This window comes from Archocentrus centrarchus, chromosome 8 (assembly GCF_007364275.1).
Source record: "Archocentrus centrarchus isolate MPI-CPG fArcCen1 chromosome 8, fArcCen1, whole genome shotgun sequence".
In the NCBI taxonomy this organism is placed as follows: domain Eukaryota; kingdom Metazoa; phylum Chordata; class Actinopteri; order Cichliformes; family Cichlidae; genus Archocentrus; species Archocentrus centrarchus.
The window spans coordinates 7466270-7484984 of record NC_044353.1 but is presented as its reverse complement, the minus strand read 5'-3'; the positions used below and the strand labels follow the sequence as shown (position 1 = coordinate 7484984).

The following is an 18715-nucleotide window of genomic DNA, read 5'->3' as shown; positions in this document are numbered from 1 at the left end:
TAACGCATTAATTTCGATTAATTAATTATGGGGAAATGAACGCGTTAAAAATTTTAACGCATTTTAATCGCACTTTGCACCGTGGAACGTTTCTCAGCGCACGAGTTCCCGGCATACAGATTATATCGACGCACAATGTCCAAATTAGGGGCCGCATCCTGCGAAGGACCCGGCCCACGTCTTTCGCAGCCCACGAACACCACAAAGGCCAGAAGTGAGCGGCTAGCCTTCATATCAGCTGCCGTCACCTCTGCGTAGCTCATGTCGCCTAGCAACCGTGAGTGTGAAGCACAGCTGTGTAAAAGCAGCTGGTTAAACGGAGAACGAACTTTTTCTCCTTTTTGTGGTTTAATTTTAAGTCTTTAATTCAAAATAAGCTGTTAAAACAAGCATAACACGTTTCAACATCAAGGAATACAGCTGAGCGAATGATTAATTTCCAACTATAACAAGTGAGACATTAATGTTGAATAAAACTATCCAGTTATGATGCTTAACTTTAATTTCAGGAGTTTGCTTATCACAGGAGCACTTCCACCCTTCATTGGTCTGTGTAGTAGACTGGTGGGAAAATAAACTAAATTTTGAAGTTTAAGCTTATGTATATTGATTCATTCATCAACTAAACTTAAATTAATATTTCTCATGTCAAATATTGAAATGCGATTAAAATGCGATTAATTTCGATTAATTAATTACAAAGCTTGTAATTAATTTGATTAATTTTTTTAATCGAGTCCCACCCCTAATAATAAGTAAATATTTCTATGCAAAAGGCTTTAATAACTATTCAAAAAATTTTTGTAGAGCATGTTTAACTTGCTGTAAAAATAATCCACAGGATAATCTGAGACCAAGAAGGGGTAGATTTCCAACACCTTGTTATCCTTTTCAGTTCCTTCACATGGATTTCATAGAACTGAATCAATGTGGGACTTATAAGTACTGTTTAGTACTTGTAGACCCTTTTACAAAATGGGTTGAAATAATTCCATCGGCAAAAGCGGATGCACTGACGGTTGCAAAAGCCTTATGTAAGACCATAATTCCTAATTATGGCATTCCAGAGAAGCTGTGGAGTGATAATGGACCCCACTTTGTAAATGAGATAGTGACTAAGGTGTCTCAGAATTTAGGCATTGAACTGAAGAACCATTGTGCATACCACCCACAGAGTGCAGGGCTAGTGGAAAGAACAAATGGGACGATAAAAAGTAGGCTGAGGAAAAGTATGGCAGAAACGGGGAGACCTTGGGTGGACTGTATAGACCCAGTGAAAATGTACATGCGCATAACACCATCAGAATTAGGACTTACTCCGTATGAAATATTATACGGCAGACCATTCAGGCTGCCTGTATATACGGAGGAAGAGAAGGCAGAAGAGAGCTGTGATTTGAGTGACTGGATGAGGAAATTTCTACAAAGCAAACAAGTAACTGATGCTAATAAACTGCCAGAAGCATCTTCTTTCTCTTCACAGGTGCCACTGATACAGCCAGGAGACTGGGTGTTGGTCAAGGTCATCAAATGGAAGTGCTGGTCGAACCCGAGGTGGGACGGCCTATATCAAGTTCTACTGACCACACCAACAGCAGTGAAAATCGCTGAAAGATCAACGTGGATTCATCTGAGTCACTGCAAGAAGGTGGAGCCAATTACTTCGGAGTAAAGGTGGAAGTCTGGTTACAAAGGGGGAAATTCCTTATAGTGGTTTTTCCGTCTTAACCCAGTGAAGAAAACAACTGATCCCTACTCCTTTAGAATGGCACCCTTCTGCAGCTTCACAATTATTTTCAGCGTGAGCACACTGCTAGTTTTAGGAGGAACATCTTCATTAAATTACACCCAGTACCCACATGAATATGCAACCAATGAATGGTGGCAGTTAATGAACGTCACAGCTCATGTTAATAATTGGACAATTGTTATGTGTGTGCACATATGCCAGTGGCAGGACCACAATACTGGACTGAGGCCTTACAATGTTAGCTGGGAGCACTCATGGTTGTCTCTATGGTTGGCTACACATCCAGGGAGAAGAGCTAATGGAGTTGAAGCAAATTTTACCACAATTCTTAATGTAAAGGGGATAAGTTCTCCCATTAATAGAAACTGTTCCATGTTAACAGATTTGCTCACTTGGCCTCAGTTAGCCAACCCCCTTCCTTGAGGTTGCTAATGTTGACTCATTTGCCGGAGAAAGCTTTTCCAGCATGTGTTATAGCAAATGGAACCACCAAGGTGGGTAGGTTACCAGCCACTCTCTGTAATGATACCTATTCCTACTGTCCACCAACAGATGAGAGACAATGCCTGACCTGCCTCAAAAATATTGCTTGTCATAACAATCTAACTGTATGCAGGAAGGAATGTCAGTCTGACCTGGCCTACAGGATACAGATGGACACTGGGGGAGCTGAGTCAATGCTCACAAGTAGCACCAGGACCCAAGGGAACAAGTGTGTTAGCGGACTGGTATTTCATCTGTGGTCACAAAGCATACGTGTCCCTTCCCCCAGATTGGGGAGGCCTGTGTAGTGTTGCATGTGTCAGATCATGTCTTTTTCATGCAAGTACCAGGCCAGTCATCCACATCACAAGACGAAGCGACAGGCTGGAGAGTGGCTCACGAGCCATTCAGAAGTCCCAGAGGAGCTCCGGATCTGGGGAAGTCGGAGCGAAGATTGCCCAGTCTATCTTTCCAGGAATTGGACTGGGATTTGTGCGTGACCAAGTGGAAATAAATCGCTATGCACTATTACATCTGGTAAATACAACCATAGCTCTATGACAAGGAACTTTAAAAGAGTTAAGTTCACTTAGAGCAATGGTGATGCAAAATAGGATAGTATTAGATCTTTGGACAGCTTCCCAGGGTGGCGTGTTGTAAGATCATTGGTAAGACATGTTGTACTTACATCCCAGATGAAGATAATGCTGGTGGAGCCATAAGGGAGGCACTCGACAGACTGACTGAATTACAGAAATATGTACAACAGCACACTCAGGAAAGCCAGAGTGATTGGGTTTTCCTGGCTAAATGCAGGAACTTGGTGGCAGTATTGTTGAAATGCCTGACTCCTGTTTTGTGTGTGCTAGTGTTGATTTGTGTGTTTACAATGTGCATTCTGCCCTGCATCAGATCCATGATAAAGATTTTCACAGGTTATGTCGTGTCATATTTGCAGCTTCAGATGGTCGACCAAGACGCTGAAATCCCTGAAGATATTTTGTAAATATGTATATATTTGGCAATGAATGAAACCCACACTGAAAATGTGCAAGCAAGTCGTGTGGCGTGGAAAAAAGATGCCAGTGAAGTTATGATAAACAGGGGGGGAAATGTTGGAGTTATGGTAAAAATTCCATTCTGTTATTATCATATCTTCTGTTTGTATATTTCTATAAGTTTTATGTACATGTGATACTGTTGTTTTTATGTTTGAAAGGGAAACACGTGGTGACATTTTTTACAAAGGAAGTTGTAGTTACCTGCAGGCTGAAAACAGCCTGCAGAGAACACACACATAGGATATGCCATGGATATACGCCATGTTACATGCACATTCTACAGGATACTTACTACCATATATGGTAAGGAAAAAGCCAAGAATGTTGTTTATTACATGCTGTAAACTGCGTTTGGTGTAACCCCACGTGATCTTATTGTGAAAGTCCCGAATAAAGCGCTGCGCAGGAAGCCGTCCTTTGGGACAGATAACTTCCGCTCAGCCGCGAGCTGAGTTCAAGGAACGGATCTCTCCCCCTGCGCAAGTTCAAAAAGAGTGTGTGTTTGTTCTCTGAGTTATTAAAATGATGCTGGATTTTTACTTCTCCATCACCATCTGCTACACTGTTGCACCTGGTGGACAAAGGCAGAGTGCAGCCTATCATCCATTCTGGGAGTTGATCATGTAAAGCTAAATTTATAAGAATTTAAATGCCCCATCAGTCAATTAAATACATTCAGGATTCAGCTCCTTGCTTGAGCAGGGACCTTAGAATGCTTTTATTAACCAATGTGTACAGCTGTCACTGGATATGCTAAATTAGATAATATAATCAAGTATTCTGAAAAAAATGAGACACCCCCATGAAATGGCTGAGGCATCGTGCATACTTCAATGGTTTAATTTTGTGTCTAGCAAAAATATGATTTTTGGCCAATTCTAACAGCACTATTTACTGTGCAACTGATCTTTTAAATCGAGTGTTACCCAGTAGGCTTTCTCCGGAAGGACTGCCCAAGTATATTTTTGGCCGTCTGAGTATGTCTGCTGAGGCATTTTAGTATTACAACATTAAGTTATTAATAAAAATTCTTATTATAAATGTTCAGTCAGCTATTTCCTGGTTCTTCCCCTCCCATGTTTTCTCTTCCAGTTGCTGCTTGGCCTCAACTCACCCACATAGAACTGTAAAAGTGCAAGTATTTTCCCTTGTTTACTTGTGTAACCCCCCACGCCCCATTCCAAAGAAAAGAAAAATTCAATTCAATTCAATTCAATTTTATTTATATAGCGCCAAATCACAACAAACTGTCGCCTCAAGGCGCTTTGTATTGTGGGTAAAGACCCTACAATAATACAGAGAAAACCCAACAGTCAAAACGACCCCCTATGAGCAAGCACTTGGCGACAGTGGGAAGGAAAAACTCCCTTTTAACAGGAAGAAACCTCCAGCAGAACCAGGCTCAGGGAGGGGCAGTCATCTGCCGCGACCGGTTGGGCTGAGGGGAGAGAAAGACATGCTGTGGAAGAGAGCCAGAGATTAATATCAATTAATGATTAAATGCAGAGTGGAGTATAAACAAAGTAAATAAGGTGAATGAGAAACAGTGCATTATGTGAACCCCCCAGCAGACTAGGCCTATAGCAGCATAACTAAGGGATGGTTCAGGGTCACCTGATCCAGCCCTAACTATAAGCTTTATCATAAAGGAAAGTTTTAAGCCTAATCTTAAAAATAGAGAGGGTGTCTGTCTCCCGAATCCAAGCTGGAAGCTGGTTCCACCGAAGCGGCGCCTGAAAGCTGAAGGCTCTGCCTCCCATTCTACTCTTAAGTATCCTAGGAACCACAAGTAAGCCAGCAGTCTGAGAGCGAAGTGCTCTGTTGGGGTGATATGGTACTATGAGGTCTTTGAGATAAGATGGCGCCTGATTATTCAAGACCTTGTATGTGAGGAGAAGAATTTTAAATTCTATTCTAGATTTAACAGGGAGCCAATGAAGAGAAGCCAATATGGGAGAAATATGCTCTCTCTTTCTAGTCCCTGTCAGTACTCTAGCTGCAGCATTTTGGATCAGCTGAAGGCTTTTCAGGGAGCTTTTAGGACAGCCTGATAATAATGAATTACAATAATCCAGCCTAGAAGTAATAAATGCATGAATGAGCTTTTCAGCATCACTCTGAGAAAGGATGTTTCTAATTTTAGAAATATTTTAGAAATATTGCGCAAAAAAGCGGTCCTACATATTTGTTTAATATGTGCATTGAAGGACATATCCTGGTCAAAAATGACTCCAAGATTTCTCACAGTGTTACTGGAGGCCAAAGTAATGCCATCCAGAGTAAGTATCGGGTTAGACACCATGTTTCTAAGATTTGTGGGGCCGAGAACAAGAATTTAAGTTTTATCTGAATTTAGAAGCAGGAAATTAGAGGTCATCCAGGCCTTAATATCTTTAAGACATTCCTGCAGTTTAACTAATTGATGTGTGTCATCTGGCTTCATGATAGGTAAAGCTGAGTACATCTGAAGCATGTATAATGTAAATAAATTGTCCTAGCCAGAACCCTGTGGAACTCCATAATTAACCTTAGTGTGTGAAGAAGACTCCCCATTTACATGAACAAATTGGAGTCTATGAGATAAATATGATTCAAACCACTGCAGTGCAGTACCTTTAATACCTATAGCAAGCTCTAATCTCTGTAATAAAATGTTATGGTCAACAGTATCAAAAGCTGCACTGAGGTCCAACAGGACAAGAACAGAGATGAGTCCACTGTCAGAGGCTGTAAGAAGATCATCTGTAACCTTCACTAATGCTGTTTCTGTACTGTGATGAATTCTGAAACCTGACTGAAACTCTTCAAATAAACCGTTCCTCTGCAGATGATCAGTTAGCTGTTTTACAACTACTCTTTCAAGAATCTTTGAGAGAAAAGGAAGGTTGGAGATTGGCCTATAATTAGCTAAGACAGCTGGGTCAAGTGATGGCTTTTTAAGCAGAGGTTTAATTACAGCCACCTTGAAGGTCTGTGGTACATAGCCAACTAATAAAGACTGATTGATCATTTTTAAGATTGAAGCATCAATAATTGGAAGACTTCTTTTGAACAGTCTAGTAGGAATGGGAAGTGCAAGTGCAGGAGAGACAGGAAGTGCAGGAGAGACAGGAGAAGAAGCCATGCTGGTAGTGAGTCGGCTAAGGGCTAAGCTACTAGCTGAGCTAAGCTAGCGAATTTCTAAAACAAATAAAGTGAGTAATGTGAATACAGGTGATTCAGCAAAGAGGTATGCTATTTAAAGTAGGTGAAGCTTACACTAAAATATGTTATACAGATTATAACAGCTAACAGACAGCAAAACACTGTGCTCCGAAACAGGAACAGGAAGTGATACCAATACCGCAGTGAGAGCCAACACCAGTGACAGCGCAGACACCTCATAGCAACTCAACTGGCAGTGTTGAGATGTTGTGAGTATTCTTGATGGTGAAGGGTTTAAACTCAGCTGGCCTTCTAGAAGGGTTTGCAAAGAGAAAGATGTCTTGAGACTGGCACGGGCAGGAAGATCGGGATCTAAATTTGCGGCCTCTCTTGTTCTGAAAGCCAACTTTATTTATATAACACAATAAAAATAGAAAAACCATTTAAACTTAAATAAAATAAATAGGATGAAAGGGCTTTTGTTGTTGTGTCCTCGCACATCCAGGAGCAGTGATGAGCTGACCTAGGAGGGAGCGTGCACCTGTAAGAGCTCAGACCTTATGGAGCCATTACTGAATCTAACTTGTGTGTAATCGAGTATTCTATCAATTATTCCATCAATTAAGCGAGTAATCGGGAGAGAAATACTTATTAATGAGCAATAATAAATATTCAAAGAGAAAAAAACAGGTCTTTTAAAATGAACTGCCCTCATATTTTCCATTTTAGAAATTTCATTTCCTCATTCATAAAATCGCTGCAAAGTGATCAGAGATAGTGAATTCATCTGCAGACGTTTATGTTTCTACGAGCACTGAAATCCCAATTAGACATTAGTTCGTTATTTCTGTACGTAGCATGAAGCTTTTATGATCGTTCACTCGTCAACAGGCTGTAAGGACGGAGACAGCAATGATGTCACGGATTTATAATGAGGCAGCTGTCAGACTGTCAGTCAGTTCCTCTGAACATTTACTGTAGTTACTGTAGCATCACTGTTACATCACACTGATCTGGATGAAGCTTTAGACGCAGAACACACTGTGGATGGAAAATGTCCGGATCAGAAGATGTTAATGTTTGAGTGAAGATGAGGCTGAAACGATTCTAAGACTTGAAAACTGAACTAAATGGATTTAAAGTAACTTAAATCAATATTTGAAAGTTATGTCTGTAATTCAGAGTATGAATCTCCACATATTTTCCACTGAAAATCATCGGCTCTATAACAGATCCACAAACTGTGGCGAGTCCACCTGAATTCTCCATTAAAAGAATGAATAAAGTGAGGTTGCTATTCCATCACTAGATTCCATTTTTACTGTATGATTATTTAAACAATTAAATGGCCATAAACTGCAGCATAAACAATTTTTATTAAATAAAAACTGACCTGAGGTCAGCTCTGCCCCCTTGGTCTGCTGCTGTCTCAGTCTCTAACACACAGGCTGGTCAGTAAACTCAGTCTGAGCTGTTTCTCCACATTTTCATCTTCACTTTCTGTCTCCTGCAGTTTGTCCGTCCACTAAATAATTAGATTTTATACATTAAATGTGAAATTAGGATCCAGCTTCATCTGATGTAGATTCAGGTTGTGTACATGATGACAGCAGACTTTACGGGAAACTCAGAGTTGCCGATCTCAAAGTTGATCAACTCAGAGTCTGTTTTTAAACTCAGAGTTGTTAAACATGCTTCCTGGAACAGGCCCCAGGAAATGAATTAATAAACAGTGGCTGAAGCAAACAACAGACAATTTAATAAATAAATACATTAGACATTAGATTGTGTCAGACTAACTTCCCAGTCCCAGTTTATGTTATCCTTGAAGGTTCGGCCACAGTACGTACAAATAAAACATCGCCATGTTTCTGGTATTAATCAGTATGAGATTGCTTTGTATTGATTAAAGGAGAAGATGTGCTTTTTGTACAGGATTTTATCACTGATGGGTCATGAGACCCAGCACTGGACAGAATAAATAACGAAGGTCAAACCGCAGCACACAGACTCTGTCTTTGTGTGATAAAGTGTCTCTATAAAAATATTGTGGTTAGTGAGGAACAGGGCTCAGAGAGGGAGGGAGACGGAGCACACGGGCCTGTCTCTTCTTGAACCGAGTCCCACATGTGCACGTGTGTGACATCTTCTGATTCTTTAATATAATAAATGTCTTAATTTTTTAATTAAAGTGTTTCAGGTTTCTTCCTTCACAAATAAACAAACACGTCACAGCATATCACAGCATATGATGTCTGGTTTCAGTTACATACTGTTGTCTACTTCTGTGTGTGGCTCGCCAAGGCTCATGGGAACTCGGAAACCACTGGGATCTTCTGATTGGAGCAGCTCCACAAGCTCCTCTCTGGAGAGTTCTGGAGGAGGTGGGACTGAGTTTGACTGACAAATATTTATGAACACCTTCTCCTTCCCTGGCTCGGAGAAAGTTTTTACACACATGCCTGGCAGAGGAGGGAAGACAAAGAGAGGAGGAAAAATACAAAGAGGAGAGACACAAAATATATTTTTGTATTAATGAGGAAACTGAGGGTATGCCTTCCAAATTGATATATCTGTGGGAAAGCTTACCAGGCTCTGGTTCGGATTACTTTGGAGTCTGGATTTCCTGTGTGAATCTGCCCCATTGTCTAAACAGACAAGCAGCAGTTTAGAAGTTTTCAGATGTTAACACAGATGGGCTGTGTTTCATTAATCACATGAGCCCTTATGTCCTCTGCAGAGGGTCCCCAAAAAGTTCAATTCAAAGATAATTTTTCCTTGTTTCTCAGGAAGATATGCACAAGGAGAACATGCAAACTCCACACAGAACGCCAGGACTGGGAATCGAACCCAGATGAAGATGATCCTCGCCTAGGAATTAAATCTAAAGCGGTAGACTGCGAGGCTGGCGATGTCTGAATTTTTTCCTCTGGTGCAGTGTGTTCACTCATTTCCAGCTTCAGGTGTGTTGTTTAGGTAGCTATGCTAGCGCACAGTATGGACACTCTCAACGCGAGTGCGCAGCAGCCTAAACTAAAGCATGAAGCAGTGAACATGTGGAGTTGAGGCGTTTTGATTGTTGGTTTTCCCCCAGTCAGCAGCACACTCGATAGCGTCAGCTCGCACATCGTTAACACGGCAATTATGATGTCGTAGATTATATATATCGCACACTTTGGACATTGGCTGTTTTTTTTTTTCCACTCATTTTCAGTTTTTTCTTTTTTGTTCGTTAAGCCACTTAACATTGACCCATGACTCATTCAAGGATTAAAAGGCAATCAAGGGATGAACTAGTGTTGTGTCTACACAGACAACTTAGCGAAGAACCAATTTTAACAACACCCGAGTGTGCAAAAGAACACAAGAACCGGACTGAAAATCAGGCGCAACGATTTATATTTTAAACTTTTGGTGCAAATCCTGATTTCTATGTATGGAGGAGTTCACTAGCAGTACAGCAGTGAGTTTCTACAGTCATCTATAAAACACAGTAGAGGCTCAGTCCTGGTTTGGAGCTGCATTTCTGCCAGCGCTGTTGGGGATCTTGTAAAAATTGATATAAAATTGATGAACCCAGAAAAGTACAAATTTTGATCCACCATTCAGTACTATTTGGAACGCTGATTGGCAACAGCTTAATTTTTCAGCATGACAGAGTAAAGCACACCTGAATAGAAACACAAAATGGAACACTATCAATCATGAATCGGCCTCCTCAGAGCCCAGAGCTCAACATTATTGAAGCAGCGTTGGATCATCCTGACAGAGAACAGAACAAAAAGGCAGAAACATCCAAAGAAGAGCTTTGAATGTCCTTCAAGAAGCCTGGAGAACTGTTCCTGAAGACTACGAGAGTTCAGGCTGTGTTGAAGAATGAAGGCAGTTTTCTTACTTGACTTTCATATTGATTGCCAACTCGTTACAACTGTACAAGTTTGTTTTCTGTATATATATATATATATACTCTACTTCTATGTATGTTTGCACATTCCAGTGTTTACATTTTGCATTTTCCTATCAAAATATAAAGAAACGTGGGGTGTCTAAAGACTTATGCAGAAGTACTGCATATTTAAAGTTCAATTTCAATATTGACCAAAAAATTATGATTTTTGAACATAGTCAAGCAGTCCTGTTAATCCTAATCCTAGTCCTATTAACTAATTATTTTAAGAAAAAACAAAAGCCTGCATTTCATCATGGGGTATTTATCTCATCTGTGAGTCATGACCGAGAGCTGGTGCAGATGCATAAGTTAAGTTATATACACACACACAAATGAGCAAAAATTAGCTGACAAACAGTTGCTGCAAATACATACTGGGGATTTATGCTTCAGCAGCAAATCTACGCTGTAGCTACATCATAACTGCAAACCCCTCTGAAACCCTTACGCTCTAACTGATAGAATAACCTGACAGGCACCTCCCTAGTAATGTAACTACACATTGAGTCAAATCAAGAATTGTGATTGAGCCTGTATGTTCAGTACAGTTGATTCCCCCCATTCATTTCTGCTACTTATTCTCCAGGTTTTTAATATATCAGTGACAGAATAAGGAATAATAATCATAGCATCAAAAATGGCAGAAATTCCTGAAGGGACAAACTGAAACTATTGGAATGGATGTGTGGGAATGTGCCGGGTTATAGCATGGGCTCTGCAAAGATTCAGCACAAAAGTTTAAATCAGGTCTTAGCTGTATTCCTCTCACACACATTTTCATCAGTAAGGAAATGTGATGTTTTGGTCTCATTTGTTTTTCTCAGTTTTTTCTGCAAAGAAGAAGATTTAAGTGATACGTCTGAGCCAGCTTTATCTCAGATCTATTCGCCTTTATTATGGTTACTATGGTTTACCAATTAACACCCTGTCATTGCCATTCATGGCCACAATCCCTAGGGGGATTTGTGCCTCTGGCTGGACTCAAACCAGAGACCTTTCACTTGCCAAATGAATGCTAAATGTGTGGCCATAACACAAAAGCAAAATTACCTGTAACAGCAGCTGTTGATACAGTTCTTCTTGTTGCTGTAACTCCAGCTCAGAGTTGAGAAGTGAAGAGTCTGTCATCATTCAATGAATCCTATAATCAAAGAAGAAATTAACCAAATAACTGATTTATTTCTGATAATAACAATATAACAAAATCTGTTTGTACTTCCAGTCATTCTCAACTACATAACATTGACAAACATGAGTCCAATTTAATCAATTTCAAGAGGCAAATTTAGAGACTGAAGAAGGTGGTCAGAAGTTTACATAAACTCATCATGGTCATGAGTGTCATGGTAATTTTGGGCTTTTAATTATTTGTTTTGAGCGGTTCTTTTCTTCTGGGTCGACTGATTGTACAGCTTACATCTATAGTTTAAAAAATAAAAATAATTAGGTGCACAAGACTTAATTGATGTTGGATTTTCTATTATCTACACAGGGTCAAAATTATACATACAGGCTCAAATATATACATACACCATTACTAATATTGGGTTAAATATTCCCTTAGCATGTTGCACTAGTGGTGTCCGATAGTGCTAATTTTGGTATTGATTCAATACCAAGTAAATACAGGGCCAGTACTGCCGATACCAATACCGATACTTTTAACTTATTAAGGCAGCTTATGTAGGGGAGAGCAGTGTGTCATGATTTATGAGATCGTTACTCTGCTGAATCTGAACACATTTTAATGATCACTAACTCACTTTAATTGTTATTTTCCACAATAATTAGTTAAGACAATAAAACACACCTTTCAGTTTTTCGTGTACTTTGAAAATTGACTTTTTTTGGACACCAGGGCCCTGCACTACGAAGCAAGGTCAGCATACCCAGGGTATCCTTCCGTTATCTGGATTCATCGACCGTAACACTGGCGACCAGGGCAAACAATGGTTATCAACTTAAGTTAAACCAATTTGTCCTGCAGGTTCACAAGAAAGGGGCTGACAGCATCTAACTAATCTAAAAGGGGCGTATTACAGGTCATATGACTCTGGAGGAGATCTGCTCCTGCTGCCTTGGGCTGGAACATGCCCAGCTTGTGCTCGAAGCCCCTGTTCAAGCATGCACTGAGCCCGGTTCACCATGAAGAGTCTCCAGCAACTGCTAGCGCGCCAAGCTAGAGAGAGAGTCTTATGACTGTCTCCACCGGGTCAGGCCTCTGTGGGAAATGATGAGGACCCAGTGCATGTCTGTGTATCATCCAAGGCAAAATATTTCTGTGGATGAGAGGATGGTGGCTAGGCTGGGAATAAAACAGTATATGAAAGATAAAGCAACAAAATGGGTGCTCAAGTTTTTTTGTACTGGCTGATGTGAATGGGTACACAGTAGATTTCAAGCTGCACACTCGCAAAGCAAAAGTGGCCTCTGAAAATGGGCTCTGGCTACATCATGTACTGTGACAGTTTCTACACAAGCCCCTCCTCTTCCATTACTTAGGCCAGCCGGGATTTGGGGCAAGGAAGAGTGGGTGTTCCATCCACTGAAGAAAATGCCCCAAATAAAAAGGTCACACAGGGGCTCTATAAGGTGAGTTAGAGACCATGACTTATTTGTCAAGTGGCTGAACACCAGAGATGTTTCAATCTGCAGCAACATCCACACTGTCCACACAGGAGATTAAGTGTTGTGATGGCAGAAGGGAGAGGATGATGAGCATCGCAGGGTCCCCGTCCCTGGGCCCACAGCAGTGGCTGACTACAACCACTACATGGGAGGAGTGGACACATCAGACCAGATGCTTAGCACCCACTCAGTCTACCAGAAACCCAGGAAGTGGTAAATTAACAGTGTTCCAGCATATCCTGGACATTGCTGTGACCAACAACTACATAAATCATAAAGAATTATGTGCCAAAAAGCAGAAGAGTCTTCAGGAGTTCCAGGAGGAGTTGTGTGCTCATCTGCTTGGTGTTTCAGTGAAATCTGCATGCCCACCAACACCCAGCAGCAACCATTTTCCTCTCCCCACAAGCAGCAGCAGAGGACAGTCAAAGGGAGACAAGGACACTGAGGGAAGGTAAAAGTGCACTCTGTGCAAAAAGAAACCTCCCTGGCAATGTGAGCAGTGTGATGTGAAACTGTCTCCAAGTGAACAGGAATTGCTTTGCAACCTACCAGATAGGCCCAAAAATCCCTGGACATTTGTAATATAAAATATCAAAATATATGGAAAACTGAGGAAGCAATGTTCAAAAATGTTTTGTACATATTTATTACAGTTCATATCTCCAATTGATGTTGTCTTATATTGTGTTCATGCTACATTTCAGGTTCTAGTTCATAAAATCCTGAAAATCTGTCTCATTTTTTTTTCCCACTTGCATCGTCTTAACACAGAGTGATGTAAAATAACTGCCAGATATTAAAAGTTGAGGTTATTCTGAAAAAGGGGGCAAAAGCAATCACTCATAGTATTATTTTTGACTATTTTACAGCCATAATAAAAAAATAAGTCCAAGCGGCTTATAAGGTAATTGGTAAATAGACTCCTGAAAAAAAAAGTTTGTTTTTTATTTGTTTTTAAGCTGTAAAAATAGTTCATAATGATGTTTGTGGTTTTCAAAGTTAAAAAAAACAAAACAAAAACACAGATTTTATGCTTTTGTGTGATTTTAGGGCCAGTGTGTTAATACAGTAAGTCAAATGTAAAAATAACTGTACAGTCACACAAGTGAAGTTGTGCTAGAAAAAAATTATATCAGAAAAAGCAAAGTAAAATTTTTTAAGGTGAAATGTAAGAGGTAAAAAACCAAAAGTAGACAAAAACAGCCAATTATACCCTAGACCCCCCCCGAGTGTTCATAAATAAAATCATCATTAAAAACTGTACTTGTATTTACTCAGGTTATCATTGTCTAAGGTTAAAATTGGTGTCATAATCTGAAAGAATCAAGTTTGACAAATGTGCAAACAAATAAGAAATTGGGAAGGGGGAAAACTTCACGACACAGTATGAACCTCACTGCCCACTTCATTGAGACAGTACTGCATTTCCTGTGCCTTTCTTTTTATTTTTTCTTAGTTATTGCCTTGGAGCACGAATGGATTACAGCTGACTGAATATGCTGGTTTTATTTATGTTCTCCTGGAAAGCGGACCCCGGAACAATACTGCATTTCATATCCTTACGGTACAAAAATACAACCCATCCCACTCACTCACTCACTCTCTCTTTCTCTCTCTCACACACACACACACACACACACACACACACACACACACACACACCACACACACTTTCAAAGTGTAAAATAAGAAGGACAAGCAGTTGCAGGATGCTGTAAATGTAATTAATATCATACAGAAAAATACACTATCTCTTTGATCAAATTGATTAGAGGAAGCATAGCAGCCAGATGTCTAATCAATTTCCCTTTAGACACAGAAAGATTGCCAATAGTTGACTGATGCTTTTTAATGCACTGTGCTAATTGTGCTCACCAGTCCAGATCTTGTTAAGCAGTGGCACATACCATTTACTGGTTACGATTTACAACAAAGGAGCGAAAAGTTCAATTTCACTCTATAAAGTGTAACGCTATAAACATCAGCCATACTGTAAATTTAATCATATTATTATCATCAGAGAAACAAAGCGTAAATAATATGAAGCATCTATTTAGCAAGAGGAAAAAACAGAAAAAAAATGAAAACTTTGCGACTATGAACTCCGTAATTCACCCAAATTTCCTAAAACTACTCGCTAAACATGCAGTCTTCACTCCTTGTATACCATTTATCTTAGCCTTAGTTTACTAGCTCACCAGCCGACCGGCTCTCCTTTTGTCGCGTTTCCAATAACTTTACCTTCTGTAATAAATTTACCTTCTGTTCTGAATATTGTTGCGTTTACTGTTGTCATTCATTCAGCACGCGTAAATAAATGTTTGCTTACCTTGGTTCTCATACCCGGAACTGCTATTAGATGTCGCGCCGTTGTTAGACGTCATAGCATAACAACAATAACTTCCGACCTGGAAACTTTCAGAATAAAGCACCCTCAAATTCTGAATTGTCAGAAAACTACATTATACTCGGATGAAGCGGTTAGTTTGTCGAAATAGCCTAGCTGCCACTACGTAAATTCAGAAAATCTTATGTAGAGACAGCCAAATTCAACAATTCATCACAAATGTTTGCTGCATCATCTTGATATCCTGACAAAAACCATATGGCAAACTCAAAATCCTAGTGGCCATATGCACTGTTTATGCAAATATCCAACTGACCAATCACATGACAGAAGCTCAGTCCTACTGCATCCTACTGCACCCTACCTACTGCAAACTCAAAGCAGCATCAGTATGGGGGAAAAGGGTGATTTGAAGCAATGTTTGTTGTGATTTGGCGCTAGATTAAATAAAATCAAACTGAACAGAATTGAACAGAATTGAACTGAATTAAGTGACTTGGAACATGGCATGGTTGTTGGTGCCAGATGGGCTGGTTCAAATATTTCATAAACTGCTAATCTACTGTGATTTTCACAACCATCTCTGGGGTTGTGCAGGCTCCTGCAGCAGAAGAACAGAAATCTGAGGCTATAATTCACACATGATTACCAAAACTGGACAACAGGAGACTGAAAATGATCACTGGTCTGGTAAGTCTCAATTTGTGCTCCGGCCAGGATAACACTAAATGTCACAAACCTCAGATCATCTCTGGTTTCTTGAACATTACACTAAATTCACTGTACTCAACTGGCCTCCACAGGGATTCTCAATACAGTAGATCACCTTTGAGATGGCAGAAAGGGAGAATCACATGTGGATATGCAGCTTACAAATCTGCAGTCACTGTGTGCCATTATCTTAATATGAAGTAAAATATCTGAGGATGTTTCCAGCACCTTGTTGAATCTTGAGTCAGTTTTAAAGGTAAAAGGGGATCCAACTTGGTACTAGCAAGGCCATACCTAATATACTGGCACAGTAGATCAAAATATAAAATTTATTTATTATGTTCTAATATTTAATTTTATTTTAGTTTAATTAATTCATTCATTTTTAAATATATTCTAATCTAATAAGGAAAGAATATCTATTTTGCTTGCATTTACACTCACTTACACATTCACTTCAGTTGCATGGTTTCAAGTGCTAAATTTGAAACCATGCAATTCATTTCTTTATTCAATTTTATTATATAACGCCAAATCATTACAAGCAGTCATCTCAAGGTACTTTATATTGAAAAGTAAAACTATACAATAATTACAGAGAAAACCCAACAGTCAAAACGATTCTCTATGAGCAAGTACTTGGTGAAAGCAGGAAGGAAAAACTCCCTTTTAACAGGAAGCAAGCTCCAGCAGAGCCAGGCTCAGGAGGCGGACTCATCTGCTACGTTGGGGCTGAGGGGAGAGAGACAGGACAAAACACATCATGTGGAAGAGAGCCAGTGATTAATAAAAACTAATTATTAACTGTTCAGTGGTGTATGAACAGAGTAAAAAGAGGTGAATGAAAAGGAAACATACAGTGCATCATGGGAACCCCCAAGCACTCTAGGCCTACTGCAGCATAACTAAGGGAGGGTTCAGGTCATGCGATCCAGCCCTAACTATAGCAAAGTGCTCTATTGGGTGATATGGTACTATGAGGTCTTTAAGATAGATGAGCCTGATTATTCAAGACCTTGTATGTAAGAAGAAGAATTTTAAATTCTATTCTGGTTTTAACAGGGAGCCAATGAAGAGAAGCCAATATGGGAGAAATCTGCTCTCTCTTTCAAGTCCCTGTCAGTACTCTAGCTGCAGCATTTTGGATCAGCTGAAGGCTTTTCAGGGAGCTTTTAGGACAGCCTGATAATAATTACAGCAGTGCAGCCTAGAAGTCAAAGTCAAATTGAACTTTATTGTCAATCAAACCATGTAATAGTACATTACACAGAAGACTGAAATTTTGTTTCTCCAAACCCCAAAATGTGCAGTATTAAAACCAAAAATGACACACAACTAAGCATAAAAACCAAAGAATAGACTAAATATAAAACACTACTAGACATAAAATGTAAATAAATAAATATCAACAGATCACACAACATAAGCCAGGCAGTGGGGATACAGTTTCTAGGCTAACACAGTGTACCAGAATGTAGTCAGCTTGAGGTATGTTACTCGAGTGCAGTGGTAATAGTACAGGTGTACAACAATACAAAGTGCAATATGGCAAAGTGCAGAATAGCAGCATGGAGATAGATAAGTTTTAGTAAACTTGCTACAGTATGTCTTGTACAAAATGAATTTGAATTTTCCTGTGAGAAAAGCTATTACTGAGTCTGGTAGTCCTGCAGCACATAACTGCTGTAGCACTTGCCAGATGGTAGGAGGGTAAATAGTTCGTGTGAAGGGTGTGTGTGGTCTTTGATGATGTTGATGGCTCTTTTCTGGCAGCGGGATGAGTATAGGTCCTGGATGGAAGGTTGGGCTGATCTGGCGATCTTCTCTGCTGTTCTCACACCCTCTTGTAGGGCCTTCTGGTCAGCAACAGAACAGCTGCCATTCCAGACTGAGAGACTGTTGGTGAGGATGCTCTCAATGGCACCCTGTAGAAGGTGGTGAGTGCTGAACGGGAGAGATTGGCTCTCCTCATCCTGCGTAAGAAGTGGGGGCATTACTGTGCTTTCTTAACAAGGGAGATGGTGTTGGTTGTCCATGTCAGGTCATCAGTGAGTTGCACCCCCAGGAACTTGGTACTTTTCACTAATTCCACAGTACTGCCATTGATAGTGAGGAGTGTGTGTGGCCTGTGGTTTTTCCTGAAGTCTACAATTATTTCCTTTGTTTTGTTGACATTGAGGTGTAGACTGTTAATACCACACCAGTTGATGAGTTGGTGTACCTCCTCTCTGTAGGCTGAGTCGTCATCGTTGCTGATGAGACCCACTACTGTTGTGTCATCTGCAAACTTGATGATGTGGTTTGAGTTGTGTCTGGCACAGCAGTCATGAGTCATCAGTGTGAACAGCAGAGGACTCAGCACACATCCCTGGGGGACCCCAGTGTTCATGATGGTGGTCTGTGAGGAGTTTTTGCAAACTCTTACTGTCTGTGGTCTGTTGGTAAGGAAGTCTAGTAGCCAGTTGCAAAGTGGGGTGCTGATGCCTATAGCACTGAGTTTGTTTACCAGGTGTTGTGGAACGACAGTGTTGAAGTCGGAGCTGAAGTCAATGAATAGCATCTGCACGCAGCTGTTTCTGTTCTCCAGGTGAGTCAGGTGCTACTTTCCCACCGCCGAGGAGCCGGTTCGCGTGCCAGTG

The 18715-nt window shown here is 40.3% G+C and overlaps 1 protein-coding gene across 3 annotated transcripts in view; it reads right to left on the bottom strand.

Moving 5' to 3' along the window:
• pih1d1 (PIH1 domain containing 1) overlaps positions 1–15402 on the bottom strand; it is a 30728-nt gene extending 15326 nt beyond the window's left edge. Inside the window, exons 1-4 of one of the 3 annotated variants that reach the window (XM_030734918.1) lie at positions 15348–15402; positions 11438–11528; positions 9028–9086; positions 8712–8900 (exon numbers count right to left, since the gene is read on the bottom strand). In XM_030734918.1, the coding sequence (XP_030590778.1) occupies positions 8712–8898 (187 nt within the window). In that variant the 5' untranslated portion in view covers positions 8899–8900; positions 9028–9086; positions 11438–11528; positions 15348–15402. The other 2 variants (XM_030734920.1, XM_030734919.1) reach the window with 2 other exon arrangements.
• Between the last annotated feature and the right edge of the window lie 3313 nt (positions 15403–18715).